At 45.2% G+C, this 16,875-nt stretch overlaps 1 protein-coding gene across 1 annotated transcript; it reads right to left on the reverse strand.

The window, feature by feature from the left end:
- Positions 1 to 6,986: 6,986 nt before the first annotated feature.
- GPR55 (G protein-coupled receptor 55) lies at positions 6,987 to 8,033 on the reverse strand. The gene has a single exon (XM_068968499.1). It carries the CDS (start codon positions 8,031 to 8,033, stop codon positions 6,987 to 6,989), a length of 1,047 nt encoding a protein of 348 aa, XP_068824600.1.
- Positions 8,034 to 16,875: the final 8,842 nt, after the last annotated feature.

The following is a 16,875-nucleotide window of genomic DNA, read 5'->3' on the forward strand; positions in this document are numbered from 1 at the left end:
CCCCACCATCCACCCTTGAGCTGTGGTTGGACCTGGACCTCACACGACGGTCCCTGGGTCACTGGACGTCTGCATGTTTCCCAAGTCAGGGTCATTCAGGCACCACCAGCCATGACAATCAGCTTCTTGGATCCTCTGCATTTAGCCAGGTCAAGGCTGATAACTGCACATCTTCCCTGACTTCTCTGTGGCTTCCACTGGCCCTCACACCTTGAATGAGAGGCCATGCACACACGTGTTTGTGCACCACCATCCACAATGTGCCGCCTGCAGAGAGGGCTCTCTGGCCGGGAACACACTTCACAGAGACGTTTGTTACACAGACGCACCCTGAGGTCCCTCTTGCATGACTATAGGTGCCCCTCGGATTCCCAGCCTCCCTGCAGGGTTGCTTGCGAGGGCCACAGAACAAAGTCTGTCTGAGGCTTCAGGGTGAACTCAGGGCCCCTCCCCTGAGTTTCAAAGACCTCAAAGCCCTGAGGGGCACGTTTAGCTCCCGATCAAGTGCCCTATAGGCTCTCTTAGTGCCTTTGTGTGGAGGACACATCTCGCAGGCTTATGGTGGGGCGGGGGGGAGGCGGGGATGGGATGCTCAGGCCAGTGTTAGGGCAAAAAGACGTCTGTTGGTCCTTCCACCCCAAGCTCCTGCGCCCACCTTGACCTGCCTGCCATACGCTCTCCATCAAATGTCCATTCACAGCTCTGCATTCTGTGAACACTGGAGAAGCTGCCTCTAGGTGAAAAAAAGCGAGAGGTGGCTGTGATGGAGGTTTCAGGGGTTATTCCCAACCCCCCTTCCCCAGATCTTCTGTGGCACTTTTCTGCAGACCTTTGAGTCCTCTATCCCGCTCAGAAGTGGGGTCTAATAGTGGCCCTGGAAGGTGACAGCCCAGAGCACAGCCTACGCTCTGGGTTGATGGAGGAGGTTCTGATGTGGGTATGACCACCATCCGCACACGGTTCCTATGTGGGAACGCCTCTGTCGCTGCCTCTTAACTGTTCTGCACACCAGACTCTCCTCACACCCACACAATTGCACCTCTCAACTGTTCTCTTCACTTATCTTTCAACAGAATGCTTTTGAACCTCTGTTAGTCTCTACAGTCGCCCACCAGGTCTCAACCATTTCAAGCCTCCGTGCAGTCTGTTTATTTGTGGTAACGAGGCTGTCATCTCACTGCAAATGTCATTTGTATCCTGCGGCAGCTACATAGCATTCATACAATGACTCTCGGCTTCACAGGGTCTCCGGAGAGAGAGACTCAACAGGAATACAGTGGCGAGTGCAGTTTGTGGACTAGCATTCTCCATGTAAAAGCTCCTTGCAAGCCGATATTCCAAGGGAGGGTCCATCCTTACCCCCTGAAGGGACATCGTGATCCAGACATGGGGTGGCTTCTGGGTCAGCCGAAGATGGCTGTTGTCTTAGCCTTCTTGTGCTGCCAGAGCAGAATACCACAGGCCTGGTGGCTTTAACAACAGTTCTGGCAGCTGGAAGTCCAAGATCAAGGTGGCAGCAGGGTTGATGTCTGCTGAAGGCTCTCTACTTGTGTTGCAGAAGGCCATCTTCTCACTGTGTCCTCAAAGAGCCTTTTCTCAGTGAAAGGAGGGGGAGGAAGCAAGCATTCTGGTGTCTCTTCCCATAAGAGCACTAATCCCAACACAAGGGCTCTACCCTCAGGACCTTATCTATATCTAAGTATCTCCCAAAGGTCCCATCCCCAAATACCATCATATTGGGGGTCAGGGCTTCAACATACAGATTAGGGTTGCTGTAGTTGAGTCACTAAGTTGTATCTGACTCTTTGAGACTCTTTGCAACCCCATGGACTGCAGCACTCCAGACCTCCCTGTCCTTCACTGTCTCCCAGAGTTTGCTCAAGTTCATGTCCATTGAGTCAGTGATGCTATCTAACCATCTCATTCTGTGCTGCCCCCTTCTCCTTTTGCCTTCAATCCTTCCTAGCATCAGGGTCTTTTCTAATGAGTTGGTTCTTTGCATCAGGGCCAAAGTATTGGAGCTTCAGCATCAGTCCATCCAATGAATATTCAGGGTTGATTTCCTTTAGGATTGACTGGTTTGATCTCCTTGCACTCCAAGGGACTCTCAAGAGTCTTCTCCAGCACTACAATTCAAAAGTATCAATTCTTGAACTCAGCCTTCTTCATGGTCCAACTTTCACATCTGCATATGACTACAGAAAAAGCATAGCTTAGACGCTACGGACCTTTGTAGGCAAAGTGATGTCTCCACTGAATATGATGTCTCTGTTGAATATGCTGTCTAGGTTTGTCATAGCTTTCCTTCCAAGGAAACAGCATCTTTAACTTTGCAGCTGTGGTCACCACCCACAGTGATTTTGGAGATCTAGAAAGTAATAAACCTGATTTGGTGGGGAGGGTGGGTAACATAATTCAGTCCACAACAGCTGTCATGGAGCAAGGGTGTCCCCAGTCATCCCTTGGCACCCAGGCCATAGCTGGGCTGGGCTTAGGATTCTGGGAGGCTCAGGAGAACGGCCAGCACCTGGCAGTTCACATTCTCCAGGAGTGCTGGATGTGTCAGAAGGACTCAGGTGGGATGAGCCATGAAGGAAAAATCAGATCTAACCTGGGCAAGATGGACTCACTCAGTGGGCAGTCAGAGCAGGGAGGGGTCATTGGTGGAAGGCTCCTGGAGAACTGGCCCTGTGTCTTCAGCCTGCTCACGGTCAGCAGGTCTCCTGTGCTTGGCTGCACAATGTGTGCAGAGGAGCCAGAGCCTTTGGAGGTGGCTCCAGTGTCACAGCAGTGGTGGGACTAGATGGCAGTAGCAGGGTGCGGTGGACTCAGCACCACAGCCTGTGGGGTCTGTGTGGCCCAGTTGCCACCAGAGAGAACCAGACATACCCAAGTGACTGTGAGGAGCTGCATTGTGACCCTTCAGGGTCTGGCTCCTGGCCACTTGGGACAGGTCCCAGCTATGCTCCTGAGGCCAGAGTGTAGTTCTCTGTGGTCCCAGGCTCAGTGTCTAGGTGGCTTCTTTGACCTGGCACCTTCATAGTTCCTTTGACCAAGATTACTGGGTCACTTGACGAGGGCCATCAGCTGCCAGCTCTTTTCTGGAGCCAATAAGTGTAGCCTAACACAAGGTTACTCAGCATCACAGGAATCTATTTATTACTCAGCATCACAGGAATCTATTTACTTGGAAAATCAGATCAATCAAATTATTGTTTCCAATTAATTGTCTCAGTTTCACACATGTCTGTACACCAAGTGTATCTCAGAGTTTTTCAGATTAGGAGTACAAATAAGGTGACACCTATGCCCGGACGACGTCCCTAAGGCTGCACTGATTGTAGTGGTGGCACTTTTGGCTTTTCCACAGCTGTCCCCAACTCACCGACTGCTACTTGCTGCAGGTGGCTTCATCAGCACCCTGACCCTAATCCTGCCCTTCTGCCCCTTCTGTGCCAGCTGGGCCTGACTGCTGATTATGGGCCAGGCTGAGCCCTGAGGGTGGACCCTCCTACAGAGCAGCCTGGCCTGCAGCACTGGACCTGTGCCCAGCCCTGCCCCACAGGCCAGGATGGGTCCCCCTGGGGAGAGAGAGAGCAGGTCCATCTCCTCCCCTGAGAGTACTGGGATCAGTTGCAGGGTCCCCAAGGCTCACCCACAGGCCCACAGTTGTCACATCCACTCCATACCATCACAGCCCCCCAAGGACCTACACCTAACAGCTAATTGCACAGTTTCTGAGTCTAGACTCCCCTCCCGCCCTCTGTCTCCTGGCTCAGGCAGAGTCATGCTGCCCGCAAGACAAGACTGTATGCTTACAGACATCTCCATCACTGGGGATGATGGGTTGTCAGATCCCCTCATCTCTTTCCTCTCTAGAAGCCCGTCTGGCCCTGAATGCAATGGTGGCATCAACTGTCCACTCAGCTCCACCAGGCAGGCTCCCAGCTTCTGGCGCAAAGAGAGAAACTGGGGGAGGGGCGACTCATAACTCCACCCACCGCGGGCTCTGACCGCATCCAGCCGAGTGTCCTGCTGATGCATGTCTGTCTTTCTGAAAGTGGCACAGGTGTGCCTCCATCCAGGATGGCTGTGGGACTGTGCAGCCCTAGGCAGGAGGAGCAGTGTCCAGGGCTTGGGGCAGCTGGGCAGTACTCATCTCAGGGTCCACAGAGCCCTGACTCTGTCTGGCGCCCCATGCAGGCCCTGTCTGAGGGGCAAAGTCTCTGGTCCTGGGCATGATCACTGCTCCATTTCTACCCTTTCTTCTTCACCCTTCCCTCCAGCCCCACGGAGTGGGACCTGACCACTGACCACAGGGGAGGCAGGAGAAGGCGAGGTTCCTGCTTGTCAACAGCTCTCGGTCAAATTGAGGGTTCTCAGGCAGGAAGCCACCCTGCCCTCCATCCTTCCTGCTGCTCCCACCCCCACCCCACACCCCACCCCAGCAGAACCCCAGCACTTCAAGACTTGGGTGATTACCCAAGCTCGCCTCCTCCCCACTCAGGGTTTTATCTAAATCACCCTCTTCTCCCCACTGCAAGCCCCCCATCCCCTCCCCTCTTATGCTGCAGGTAGAAAGTGGCTGCTTTTCCTCCTAAAGACTTCCCCTCTGTGCACATCGTCTCATTCATCACATTTCATCCCACTCACTCCATCTTGCAAACCACCCTATAATTTATCCTGATAATCATTTCACTCCCCAGAGCAGCTGAGTCATCGGCAGGCTTTCAGCTGTCACTGCCGTACCTTGTCTAGAGTATCAGAGAAGCCCAGTCCAAACCCTGAGTCAATCATTTACAGTTTCCAACCAGGAACTGCTAGGAGCCCTGTTTCGTTGTGATGGGTCCTTCATCCCTGTCCCTGGCTCTCTCATCTTCTCCCTCCCAGCCACAGAACAGGGACAGCTCTGTGAACAGTGCCACTGTGGCCAGCTGCCTAGCCAGGACTCTGATGGGCAAGTCAAACACCTTGCTGTTCTCTGGCTGTACCAAATCAAGCCAGATTCCTTCTCATCATTCTCAAGGAAACTGATCCAACTAAATCTAAAACTAAACCTAAACCAACAACGTCCCAGCCTGTTCAAGAGAGCAAGCTGGTCATGTCCGGGAATTTTCCTCTCCCAGGCTTGTCGCTACTGCCTCTGCTCCCACCTGGGCCAGTGCTCAAACTCCACGCGGCGGATGCTCAGATAGCAACGAGGAATGGGCTGTCCACTTCCAGCCCTTGGTCTGTCACCTGCCTTTCCCAGGTATATCCTGTCCCCTCATGGCTCTCAGGTGCCACCAACAGCTTTTCACTCTGTCCCTACTGCTTCTACATAGTGCCCACAGCTTCACACAGCCTGGTCCACACCAGTCCCCCTCAGTTCCTCTGCAGCTTTCTCCTGGGGACAGGAAGGTTTGGGTGACCTCTCAGGCCTTTCCAAAGCCCATAGAAAACTTGGAGTTCTCTGTGCATACTTACTCTCCCCAGTCAACCCCTCTGCTGGCATCTCAGTGTGGTCATTGGTCAACAGAGCTCCAGAAGAGACCAGAAATTCCAACCACTCCACCCTGGGATTCCCAAACTAAAAAGGAGCTTCATCAGTCCCTCCCACTCCATCTTTCCGCCATGCCCAACTCTCCTGATTCTCCTAACTCTCTTCCTTTCCAGAATCTTCTAGGCTAACAGAAGGACAGAGGAGAGATGGGAAACAGCCTTATTCAGACGGCCCCAGTTCTTCTGCCTCATGCGTTTGTTGTTGTTGTTCAGTTGCTGAGTCGTATCTGACAGTTTGTGACCTCGTGGACTGCAGCACACTAGGCTTCCCTGTCCTTCAGTAACCCTCAGAGTTTGCTCAAACTCATGTCCATTGAGTCAGTGATACCATCCAACCATCTCATCCTCTGTCGCCCTCTTCTCCTCCTGCCCTCAATTTTTCCCAGCATCACGGTCTTTTCCAATGAGGCAGCTCTTCGCATCAGGTGGCCAAAGTAGTGGAGCTTCAGCATCAGTCCTTCCAATGAATATTCAGGGTTGATTTCCTTTAGAACTGAATGGTTTGATCTCCTTGCAGTCCAAGGGACTCTCAAGAGCTTCTCCAGTAGCACAATTCAAAAGCGTTAATTCTTCAGCACTCAGCCTACTTCATGGTCCAACTCTCACATTCATGCATGACTACTGGAAAAACCATAGCTTCAACTCTACCAACCTTTGTCGGCAAAGTGATGTCTCTGCTTTTGAATATGCTGTCTAGGTTTGTCATAGCTTTCCTTCCAAGGAGCAAGCAAGCATCTTTTAATTTTGTGACTGTAGTCACCATCTACAGTGATTTTGGACCCCCAAAAAATAAAATCTGTCACTGTTTCCACTTTTCCCCCACCTATTTGCCATGAAGTGATGGGATCAGATGCCATGACCTTTGTTTTTCAAATGTTGAGTTTTAGGCCAGGTTTTTCACTCTTCTCTTTCACCCTCATCAAGAGGCTCCTTAGTTCCTTTTTGCTTTCTGCCATTAGGGTGGTATCATCTGTATATCTGAGGTTGTAGATATTTCTTCTAGCAATCTTGATTTCAGTTTGAGCTTCATCCAGTCCAGCATTTCACAGGATGTACTCTGCATACAAGTTAAACAAGCAGGGTGACAATATACAGCCTTGATGTACTTCTTTCCCAATTTGGAACCAGTTGTTTCATGTCCAATTCTAATGGTTGCTTCCTGACCTGCATACAGGTTTCTCAGGAGGCAAATAAGGTGGTCTGGTATTCCCATCTCTTTTAGAATTTACCACAGTTTGTTGTGATCCACATAGTCAAAGGCCTCCTGCTTTGGAGACTGAGAAATCGAGAATTCACCTGGGTTCTTCAGAGTTCCCCAGATACTGACACTGAGTGGCTTATGTCAAGTTGTCTGAGTTCAGAGGAAAGGTTTTGGGGCCACAGTGAGCAAAGATGCCATTCAAGTAAGCATCAGAGGGAGGGCACACCAGTAAATGCACCACTTGTCAGCCCACCACATCAGAGCCCTGGGAAGGGATATTCCCTGTGGAATTTGGGTTGAGGTTTCCTTCCTCCAGGCATGACTTTTTTCCCTTAACCATGGTGTTCATGGTATCCTGGTGGACTAGCTGGGTCCTGGAAGGCCGGTGGGTCATGATGTCCACGCGGAATTCTTTGATGACAAAGTAGTAGCAGAAAACATCCAGGCAGCAATTGAAATTGGAGAAACACATGGACAACTGCAGGAACAAGATAATATTCTGCTTGGTTCTGCACTCCACGATGAAGCCATTCCTCACCAGGAACTGCAAGAAGAAACTCAGGTGGACGGGGAGAAAGGAGACCACAAAGACAGCCAGGTTGACCGCAATAGTCCAGATGCAGGCCTTGTGCTGGACCCAGTCCTGGGTGTAGTCCCGACGAGCAACCAGAATGTGAATACTCCTGGAGGAGCAGAAACCAATGATGCTCATGGGAAGAAGGAAGCCAAAGACCTCAAAAGGGAAGAAGACCTTGGCGCTCCAGGTGCCATCAGACATGTTATGGAAGCACGTGTAGTTTTCCACTTTGCCATGGAAGCTATAGACAGGAGTGCTCCCAACCCACACCAGCACCCAGATGATACAGCAGATCCCAAAGATCTTCCTGGGGGACCGGATGTGGCTGACCAGGATTGGGTACCGGATGGCCAAGAATCTGTCCACGCTGATGAAGCAGATGGTGAAGATGCTCCCATACATGCTGATGAAGTAGAGGCACTCCACCAGAGTACACAAGGGAAGGAATGAGCCCTCCCTTCGGGACAGGACCATCTTGAATGGGAGGGAGAGCACCAGCAGGAGGTCAAAGACTGCCAGGTTGATCATGTAAATGGAGGTGGCAGTGTAGCAAGGCCACTTCTTCTTCAGGAAGGAGCTAAAGCCTCGGATGGCAAGCACATTGAGGAGCAGACCAAGAAGGAAGGTAGGGATTTGGACAGCCAACTGCACGGTTTTCATCAGGTCGTCCACATCTTTGAAGGAGCAGTTCTCGCTCTGGTTCTGCTGGCTCATATTCCTTCCTACAATGTCAACAATAGATGAGATGAAGCTCCTCTTACTCTCTAGAACTAATGGAGTCAAACAACTTTGTCAAGACTCATGAAAACATCCCCTTTATCACACAGCAATCTATGCTCTCCGAACAACAATTAGAAAACACAGGAAGGAAAATCACCTTCTAATTCTGTTGCCCAGATGTAATCACTGTGATATATATATATATGAATATATATATATGGATATATATATTATATATGAATATATATAGATATATATATTATATATACCACACACACGTGTGTGTATGTGTCTTTATCTTTTACAAAAACAGAATGTGCACGACCCTTTCTCTGTTCCCTTTTCTCCTATCAGAAGTCTTTCTGTTGAAAGTATCAGCAAGACCATAAGTCCTGACCCAAACTGGTTTCATCAAAGAGAGAATTTCACAGAACTGGAAACAAGAAAACTAGGGCACTGCTGACTTGAGCTGCAGATTGTACAGCTTCAAATGCTGCTTTCAGAACCCAGTTCCTCTTTGTATGTTGACCCTCTGCTCCCCCTCATCCTCACCCTTAAGGTTGGACAGAGCTGACCCCACCCCTAACTGTAGGGCTGGTGGCAATCAGTGCATCACATTCCCAGGACACTGTCATTGGTTCATTTATAGGTCCAGGGGTGAATATTTGACCCAGAGCAGATGAAAAGTAATGAACTTCTTGCTTGGGTTTCTAGGAAAGGTGTTGGGGCTTCTTCTTGAGGATTTGAAATTTGGAGGATAAAGTCTGAAGCTGCTAGAGCCTCTTGCTCTCCAAGAAGAAAACCACACAGAGACTGGAAAAACATGGAAGAAAAAACATTCCCAAAGGGAGTGAAGTGAGGGCTTGTGCACATGTGTGTGCTCAGTCGCTAAGTCATGTCCAGTTTTTTGTGACCCCATGGACTGTAGCCCACTGGGCTCTTCTGTCCATGGGATTTTCCAGGCAAGAATACTGGAGTGGGTTGCCATGCCCTCCTCCAGGGGATCTTCCCCACCCAGGGATCGAACCTCCATCTCCTGCATTGCAGGCGGACTCTTCACCACTGAGTCACCGGGAAGTGAAGTGAAGGCTTGAGGTCTCCCTAAGGCAAAGAAAGGCCTTTGAACAGAGAGAAAATTAAAGCTGGCTTCAGGAACAAGAAGTCCGAGGTTGCAGGTGTGGCTGCAGATAGTCGCTGGATACCAGCAGACGGATAGAGATCACAAGCCCTTGGGAAGGCAGCAGTTGAGTATTTTTAAGACCCTGTATAGAATATCATTCCCAAACCCTCTCTAACTGCTGGCAAAAACAGAAATATATATACATATATATATATATATATATATATATATATATATATATATCATCCATTGAGCACTATATAGTAAATACATAATATACATTATCTGGTGCCTTTCCAGAAATTCAACACTTTCCTATGTGCTAACTTTTCTTATAGGTTTATGTCATGGAAGATCTAAGAAAAGGTACTGACTCATATTAAAAGCTTCAGACTCCTGTGGTCTGTGTGAATGGCACCTCCTGGAGTTGTGCAGTGTAAGTCCCAGGTGTAACTTAACTGCCCCAACCCTAGGAAGCCTGGAATAAATTTACTGTAAGCTGGAGGGTTGCCCCCTCCTGACTGAATACCCCAAACTATCCAACAAGCTTATCTCAAAAAAAAAAAAAAAAAGCTAGAATAGTTTGGAAGCAACAAGATAAGTTTGAAAAATGACAAAAAGAACAGACAAGAACCCAATTTGGATCTAACTGAAAGTGTTGCAACACCAAAGAGGAAGACTCATGTGGCTAAGAGAAGTCACCTTCAACATCAGAAACAACAAAAAACCAAGAACCACAAAGATAAGAGCAAATACAAGCTTGTGCTTAAAGAGAAAGGAACTTGGGGCATCCGTTTGGGGCTGGGTCATGCTCAAGCAGACTCCATGGGTGAACCCAGCTCATTGCTTCTGATTCAAAGATTAGAACTAAAGTGGCCAAGAAAAAAAAAATTAGTGATGTTTAAAGATAAACCCAAATTCAAGCCCAAAACATGGCTGAATTGAACAAATTGATGAAAAACTAACAGAGGAAAAAAAATGGTTCTAAGATGCCAGGGCTTGTCTGAACTGACTGTACCAATTATTCGTGTACAAGTATTCGTGTGGAAAAGATACAAGTCAGCTATCAGTGTCCTCCAGCAGGGAAATCCTAAAGGTCACATTTGAATTGCTGAACGACTTCAAATGTGAGCTTTTCAAATGTTAATTTTTGAAGCTAGAAAAGCACACCATGGATTGGCAATAAGAAATTAGGTTGAAAAAAAATACTTCCAGCTAATGATAGAGTGAGCAAAGAATCTGAAAAATGAATCCCTTGAATTCCCTCTGAAAGTTCAAGGAAACCATCTTTTTAACAATCTTTTTTCTAGAAAGATCAGGAACTTCATTGGAATAAGATTAAAAAAACCTCCAGGCTGCAGCAAGACATAAAAGTCATTTTTCCCCCAAAGATGGGCTGCAAATAAAAAGCAATCCACTTGTAGTGGCGGCTAGCAACCACCCACTGTAGACCTGTTGTCTGGGGCTGTTGACAGCACCTGTTCTGGCCAGCTCTGGGATCCGCTGAAATCAACTGAATCAACTGATTGAATCATCTGTAAGATGGTGCAGGGGTGGAGGCCAAGATGCAAATGCTGAGACAGTATTAGACATTTGACAGATACATTAAGGGAAAGGCCGGTGAAGGATAAAAGGCGAGAGACAAGAGTGTACGGGCTTCCCTGGTGGCTCACTGGTAAAGAACACATCTGTCAATGCAGGAGGCTGTGGGTTTGATCCCTGGATCAGGAAGATCCCCTGGAGGAGAAAATGATAACCGACTCCAGTATTCTTGCCCAGAGAATCCCATGGACAGAGGAGACTGGCAGGCTACAGTCCATAGGGTCACAAAAGAGTCGAACAGGACTTAGTGACTAAACAAAAATAGGAGTGGACAGGAAGAGCCCTCAGACCGCAAAGCAGTCTGACACCTGTGTAAGGAGAGCGGGAAGGAAGAGTTGGGTAGAACTTCAGACCATAGCGCAGCTCTAAGAATGATGGGCCAGGTCGTCGAAGAGACCGGAAGCACAAGTCACCTGTTCAAGTTCCATGTCCAGCAGGAATCTCCCAGGACCAGTGCCTTCTCAGAGCCCCGTCATTGGGTAGAACCAGCCCAAGGTGGGCATGACCCCAGTTGGATTGTCAGTCACCAGGGCCCTGGTCCCAGCTTCATACTAGGAAGGAAATAAGATGAATGGCGAAAGGTCATGGATCAAGCAAATTGGGTCTGTGAACAGACCTGCAGGGCCTGAGAGGAACTTTGTTAACACAAGCAGCTGGTGCCTGAGAGGTAGGCTGAATTACACCACAGAGATGAGAACTTGGATTAGAGGAACCATGTTTTATGCAGTTTTTGGAAAGAAAGTCACTCTCAGATGTCCTACTTACATCTTTGTGCTTAGTCGCTCAGCTGTGTCTGACTTTGTGACCCCATGGACTGTAGCCCGCCAGGCTCCTCTGTCCATGGGAATTCTCCAGGCAAGAATACTGGAGTGGGTTGCCATGCCCTCCTCCAGGACTTAACATCTTTAAATGTCACTAATATAAAAGCTTAAAACATTTGTGAATAAATAAGCCAAGTTTCCTGGAAACCTCTCTGAAAAAAATAACACCAGAAAAGTTTCAAGGGGTTAAATTTGAGCACAAGAACTTCATGCCCAATTGGGTGGCTGTTCAGGTGTGAAGATCAGAGAAAGCCAACTAGGTATGTATGGCTTCCGGGGGGATGGAGTGGGGAAGCTGCCTCCAAGAGGCAGAACTTTAGCTCTCCAAGAGATGCCAACAATAAAAGATGCAAACATCAAGATGGGCAAGTTCAGAGAATCAGAACAGGAAACTGGAAAGAGACCAAAGCTATGATGAATATAGTTACAGATTTAGAAGAAAAAAAAGTAAAAGAGATCTTGCGTGCATGCTAAGTTGTTTCAGTTGGGTCCAACTCAGAGCCACCCAGTGGACGTAGCCCGCCAAGCTCCTCTGTCCATGGGATTCTCCAGGCAAGAGTACTGGAGTGCGGTGCCATGCCCTCCTCCAGGGGATCTTCCTGAACCAGGGATCGAACCAGCATCTCTTGAGTCTCCTGCATTGGCAGGCGGGTTCTTTACCACTAGTGTCACCCGGGAAGCCCCAAGAGATCTTCCATGTCTTTAAAAAAAGACAAGCTGTAATACCTCAGATAAAGTAACGAAGAAGGGAGACATTCTTCGGTTGCAGAGGGCAAGCAGGACAGAGAGTACTGGGACACAGGAAAAGAAAACATTACATAAAAGGGAAATTAAAAGTCATTGTTCTGTCTTCTTTTTTAACTTTGATAGTTACAGAAAGCATAAGGTTTTTTAAACCTTGACCTAACAACTGACTATTAAAAACAGCATGCTTATCCTCAAAATCACTAAAATTGATAAAGAGAAACAAATCAGACAAAACAGTAAAGGAGTAAATAGAATGGGGAAAAGTAACCAAGCATAGAAATTACATCAATAAAATCAATTACATTCTCCAAATAAACTTTGAAGATTTTAAATTTAAAAAATTAACCAATGTTTTCAGTTCAATTACAAAATAAAATGCAATTCTTTGTTGCTTATAAAGGACACACTTACTTAATGACAGAAATATTCAAAGTAAAAGTCCCACGATGAGGTATCAGACAAATATGAGCACAAGGAAAGTCCGAGTGGCAATATTCATACCTGGCACTGTAGAATTAAGAATAAAACTACGCATCAGGATTAAGAGCTTATTTTATATTAATAAAAGAAAAATTGTGAAGACAAATATAGTAATTTTATGTACTAGATGATGCTGTATACAAGTACAGAAAGTAATACTGTTAAAATTCAAGAGCCATTGGCAAAAATATGGCAGTTTCAGATTTTAATATGGAATAGATTTGAACAGATCAAATTGGCAAAATGTAAATTAGGATACAGAATTATATAAATAAGGTAATGAATATAATTTAATTAATAGCTCTTAGATCTTATTTTAAATAAAAAAGCAGTCTGTTTTTTTCTCAAATATCCGAGAAAGAGTTGTTAGGATAAATTACCTGTCTAGCAAGAACAAAGCTTTCCATTAAAAGAAAGGCAGAAATTTTGTGGGGTATATACTCTGACCACAATACACAGAAGCCTAGGAAATAAAAAACAAAATTGGCCTTTAAAAAACTAAGTAAAGCCAGGATTACAAAACAAAATGCATGGGGCATAATCAAGAATGACAAGAGCTTTCTGGATTGATTGCTTAAAAAAAATTTCACAAGATGCAGCCAGAACTATTCTCAGAGATAAATACATAGCCCAGATAGCTTGAATTTTTTTTTTTAAAGGAAACTAAATAAATGATTGAAACAGTCAACATGGGCATTTAGGGAAAAAAAGAACACTAAAGTAATAAAGAAATTGGGGAAATTTGTATAAAGATAAAAGTGAAAATAAAAGAATTAGCAAAGAGGAAAATAACCAAAATCTGTAAATTTAATTTTTTGGCAGAGAGAGGGAGTTGAAGAGTAAATTGAACAATACAAACACCTCTAATAATTGTGATCGATAAACAAGATTCCAGCAAAACTAGAAATGAGAAGGTCTTCTAAGACTAATAGAGGAGAGAGAAAAAAATAAAAAGAAATTACCGTATTACTAATCCACTTAAAAACCATGAGGTAGTTGACAATTTAGGGGCAAAACATAACTTACCACAATTAATACAAGAATTAACACAAGTGGTATTGATTAGATCAAAAGCCATGAGTAAAACTGAGAATGTTATCAAAGAATAAATAGATTTTAATATATCTAAAGGTGGGGGGCTCTAACATATTTTAACTTTCAAGGACCAGATAATTCCCATACTCTTCAGATACACAAGATAATGACAATCAAGAATTTGTTCTGAAACTACTTTATCCAAACACCAAAACTTGACAAATGTAGAACAAAAGAGGAAAACGGCTCAAATGCATGTATGAATATAGATGCAAATATCTGAGTTAAAATATTACCAAATAGAACTCAATATACTAAAATTATAGCTCATCATTTTACCAAGTCATATTCACCATAGAAATGTAAGACCTTTGTTCAATGTTAGGAAATTTGCTAATACTGTGCGTTACATCATTAGGACAAAAATGAAAAGCCATCGCATTGTATGATAGTTTTTCCACAAGTCATTTAAATGGAGGAAGAGAAGGATACTTCTTACACCTGATAAAAGAGTAACCTGTTCACATTAACGGCCAACTTTGCATTTAATCGGAGAAGGCAATGGCACCCCACTCCAGTACTCTTGCCTGGAGAATCCCAGGGACGGGGGAGCCTGGTGGGCTGCTGTCTACAGGGTCGCACAGAGTCGGACATGACTGAAGCGACTTAGCAGCAGCAGCAGTTGCATTTAATAGTTAAAAAAAAAAAAAGAGGCATTCTTATTGAAACTGGGCACTTGCCGACAACCAGAAGTTCCAAGTAGACAACCAACAGAAACAGTAAGAAGAAATGAGGTATTCCCCTGAATCAAAGCAAGCGTCCTTTTGAATCCTGGTTTTCTCAGACTATGGGCTTCCCTGGTGGCTCAGCAGTAAAGAACCTGCCTGCCAATGCAGGGTATGCAGGGTCGACCCCTGGGTCAGGCAGATCTTCTGAAGAAGGAAATGGCAACCCATATTCTTGCCTGGGAAATCCCAAGGACAGAAGAGCCTGCTCGGTTACAGTCCATGGGGTCGCAAAGAATAGGATACAACTGAAAGACTAAGTCTTAGGGTATATGACCAGTAGTGGGGTTGCTGGGGCATATGGTAACTCTGTTTTTAGTTTTTTAAGGCACCCCCATGCTGTTCTCCACAGTGGCTGTATCAGTTCACATTCCTACCAACAGCGCATGAAGTTTCCCTTTTCTCCACACCCTCTCCATCACACTGATGGACCTAGAGTCTGTCATACAAAGTGAAGTCAGAAGGAGAAAAACGAATGTCGTATATTAACGCATAGATGTGGAATCTAGAAAAAATGGTACAAATGAACTCATTTCCAGGGCAGGAATAGAGACACAGATGTAAAGAATGGACATGTGAACACAGAGGAGGAAGGGGGAAGGTGGGACGAATTGAGAAATTGGGACTGACATATATGCACTGCTGCTGCTGCTGCTGAGTCACTTCAGTTGTGTCCGACCCTGTGCAACCCCATAGACAGCTGCCCACCAGGCTCCCCCGTCCCTGGGATTCTCCAGGCAAGAACACTGGAGTGGGCTGCCACTTCCTTCTCCAATGCATGAAAGTGAAAGGTGAAAGTGAAGTCGCTCAGTTGTGTCCGACCCTTCGCGACCCCATGGACTGCAGCCCACCAGGCTCCTCCATCCATGGGATTTTCCAGGCAAGAGTACTGGAGTGGGCTGCCATTGCCTTCTACCATGTATAAAATAGATAGCTAGTGGGAACCTGCTGAATAGCAGAAGGAGCTCAGCTTGGTTCTCTGTGATGACCTAGAGGGATGGGAGGGTGGGGTGGGAGGAAGGTCCAAGAGGGAGAGGATATATATAAATGTATACACACACACACACACACACACACACACACATATATATACATACACAGACACACACGTATATATATATACAGCTGCTTCATTTCACTGTGCAGCAGAGACTAACACAACGTTGTAAAGCAAATAAATGCCAATAAAAATTTTTAAAATCAATCAATAAAAAGGGAAAAGTATAAGAACAATAAATAAAAAATAACTCAAATAGAAAGCTTAGTCAATAAATGATGTTAAGACTAGCAGTGAAGAATTTGAGGGCTAAAAACTAACTTTCGAATCTTCATCTCACACCAAGTAGAAAAAGAAATTCCAAATTCATAAGTGAAAAAAACTTCAAGAGATCAAACCATAGAAAAACTACATGAAAACTTAGTTAGTGGCCAATTCATAAAAGCCAGTGGAAGGAAGGAAAAGCTCTTTGCAACTTAGAATAATGGAAAAGCAAAAGAATCAGAAAACAGATAGGACAGGTTTGACTGTACAAAAATTAGAAAATTTCTTTTTGTTTAAAAAAGCTTAACATCTAAGAATATATTGAAGGAAAGAAAATACAACAAATAAGTTAGATAAATGATGTTCCTTTGCTATGAGGAGTGTTAAAAGATGAGTAATATCAAGACACACAATAGATTAACAGAAAAAGACACAAGTGGTTCCCATAAGATTTATGGATAAATAAATTTTTTGCTTATATTATCTAGAGATGCTGACAAGGATTCCATAAAATAATAATCAATATGCTAGTGAGCATACAGATATGTACCCAAATTTGGGAAATTGATAACTTATATTACAAGCCCTAGAAATCTTCTTTAGGGTTTCATTCAGTGATTCTAAAAATTTACCTTAAGTAAATTATGCAAAAAAAGGAAAAAATGTGTACGGAAATATGTTCACTTTAGCATCTTTTTCTGATAGCAAAAAATACACGCATTCATTTAAATGTCAACAAGAGCTCAATTTCACTACGGTAAATCTACTCAATGGAAAATTTTTGCCTGACTATATTATGTTTATGCTGACTACGTTAAATAAAGAACCCACAAACTACAGAATTATACATTCAGAATGATTTCAAATATGATTAAAAAAACCCACGCACAGGGAAAAAACCTAGAAAAAAATTTCCATATGCCAAACACTGGTTGCATTCAAACAGTTAAATGGTGAGTGATTTCTAAATCTTTTATCTCTCTTT

This window comes from Capricornis sumatraensis, chromosome 3 (genome assembly GCF_032405125.1).
Source record: "Capricornis sumatraensis isolate serow.1 chromosome 3, serow.2, whole genome shotgun sequence".
NCBI lineage: Eukaryota > Metazoa > Chordata > Mammalia > Artiodactyla > Bovidae > Capricornis > Capricornis sumatraensis.